The 1,465-nt window shown below is 35.8% G+C and overlaps 1 protein-coding gene across 1 annotated transcript; it reads right to left on the bottom strand.

Annotated features, from left to right (window-relative positions):
• Positions 459-1,384, bottom strand: LOC107627041. The gene is made up of 2 exons (XM_016329921.1): positions 613-1,384; positions 459-493 (listed from the first exon to the last, which is right to left on the bottom strand). The coding sequence occupies exons 1-2, from the start codon at positions 1,382-1,384 to the stop codon at positions 459-461; spliced, it is 807 nt and encodes a 268-aa protein (XP_016185407.1).

The raw sequence follows: 1,465 nt of genomic DNA, 5'->3' as shown, positions 1-1,465 counted from the left end.
TGGTTTGCTTTCCCTTAATACAATCCACACAAGTATCAAAATCAGTAAAGTCTAGAGTTTCAAGAAATCCATCACTTACTAATTTCTTTATTCTCTCAATGGAGATGTGTCCCAACCTTCGGTGCCACAACATGAAGGATTTTTCATTCATACCATTACCATGCATAACCATAAGACTAGATGGAACATTATTAGCTAAATGGACTTTAAATAAATCACCAATTAAAGTACCACGTCCAATAATATTAGAATTTTTAATAATGTCAACAAAATCATCATAAAAATTTATACATAATCCTTGTTTTACAAGCTTAGATAAAGAAATCAAATTTTTAGAAAAATCTGGAATATAAAAGGTTCTTTCTAAATCTAAAATACAACCAGTACTTAATACAAGCCTAAATGTTCCAACAGCTTCCACACGTGAACGCATTCAATTGCCCATATAGATGCTCAGTTCACTTCCTATCGGTTTCCTTTTCCTTATGAAACCCTGCATGGTATTTGAAATATGAATTTCAGCACCAGAATCAATCCACCAAGTGTCATGACATATTTCAACAAAATTAGATTCAAAACACACTGAAGGAATAAGATCACAAAGGTTAGTACCTTTCTTTTCAAGCCAAACTTTAAATTTTGGGCACTCCTTCTTCATGTGTCCTTTCTTTTTACAAAAGAAACACCGTGCACCTTCTTTCTTCATAGGATGGGATACAATACCCTTTCCTTTCTTCTTATGAGCTTGCTTTTTACTACCCTCATTTGTCACTAATAGTGCACTTTCACCAAGTTCCTGAATTAGCCTTCCTTCCTCTTGCACACACATCACCAGTAATTCATTAATGGACCATTTTTCCTTATGTGTGTTATAAGAAATCTTAAATGGTCCGTACTGGATAGGAAGAGAATTTAGAATAAGATGCACCAGAAATGAGTCAGAGATCTCAACCTCTAAAGCTTTCAGTTGTGCTGCAATGTCTCCCAACCTCATGATGTGTTCACGCACACCTCTTACGTCGGTAAGCCTCATAGATGACAATTGTGCCATTAGGGTGCTTGCGAGTGCCTTACTAGAAGACTCAAACTGTTCATCAATAGCCTTCATATAATCCTTGACATTCCTACAATCAGGAATTGAACCTCGGATACTAGCTGAAATACGAGACTTAATGAACATCATACTTAAACGGTTGGATTTCTCCCACCGTTCGTATAATGCTACCTCGGCTTGAGAACTAGCATCAGTAGGTGTCGGAGGCTCTTCCCTACCAAGAGTATAGTCAAGGTCTGCACACCCTAAATGAAAGAGAATCTTATCTTTCCATTCTTTATAGTTGTCACCACTTAACAAATGAACTTCAGATACAGTTTCAGATATCATTACTGCTACAAATAATAAATCATGCTAACATTACTCAACTTTAAATAGGCACATCAAAATCCATAACATATGATAATACAT

Source organism: Arachis ipaensis, chromosome B02 (assembly GCF_000816755.2).
Source record: "Arachis ipaensis cultivar K30076 chromosome B02, Araip1.1, whole genome shotgun sequence".
In the NCBI taxonomy this organism is placed as follows: domain Eukaryota; kingdom Viridiplantae; phylum Streptophyta; class Magnoliopsida; order Fabales; family Fabaceae; genus Arachis; species Arachis ipaensis.
Note: the sequence above shows the minus strand (reverse complement) of the source record. Positions and strands in the feature narration are given on the sequence as shown.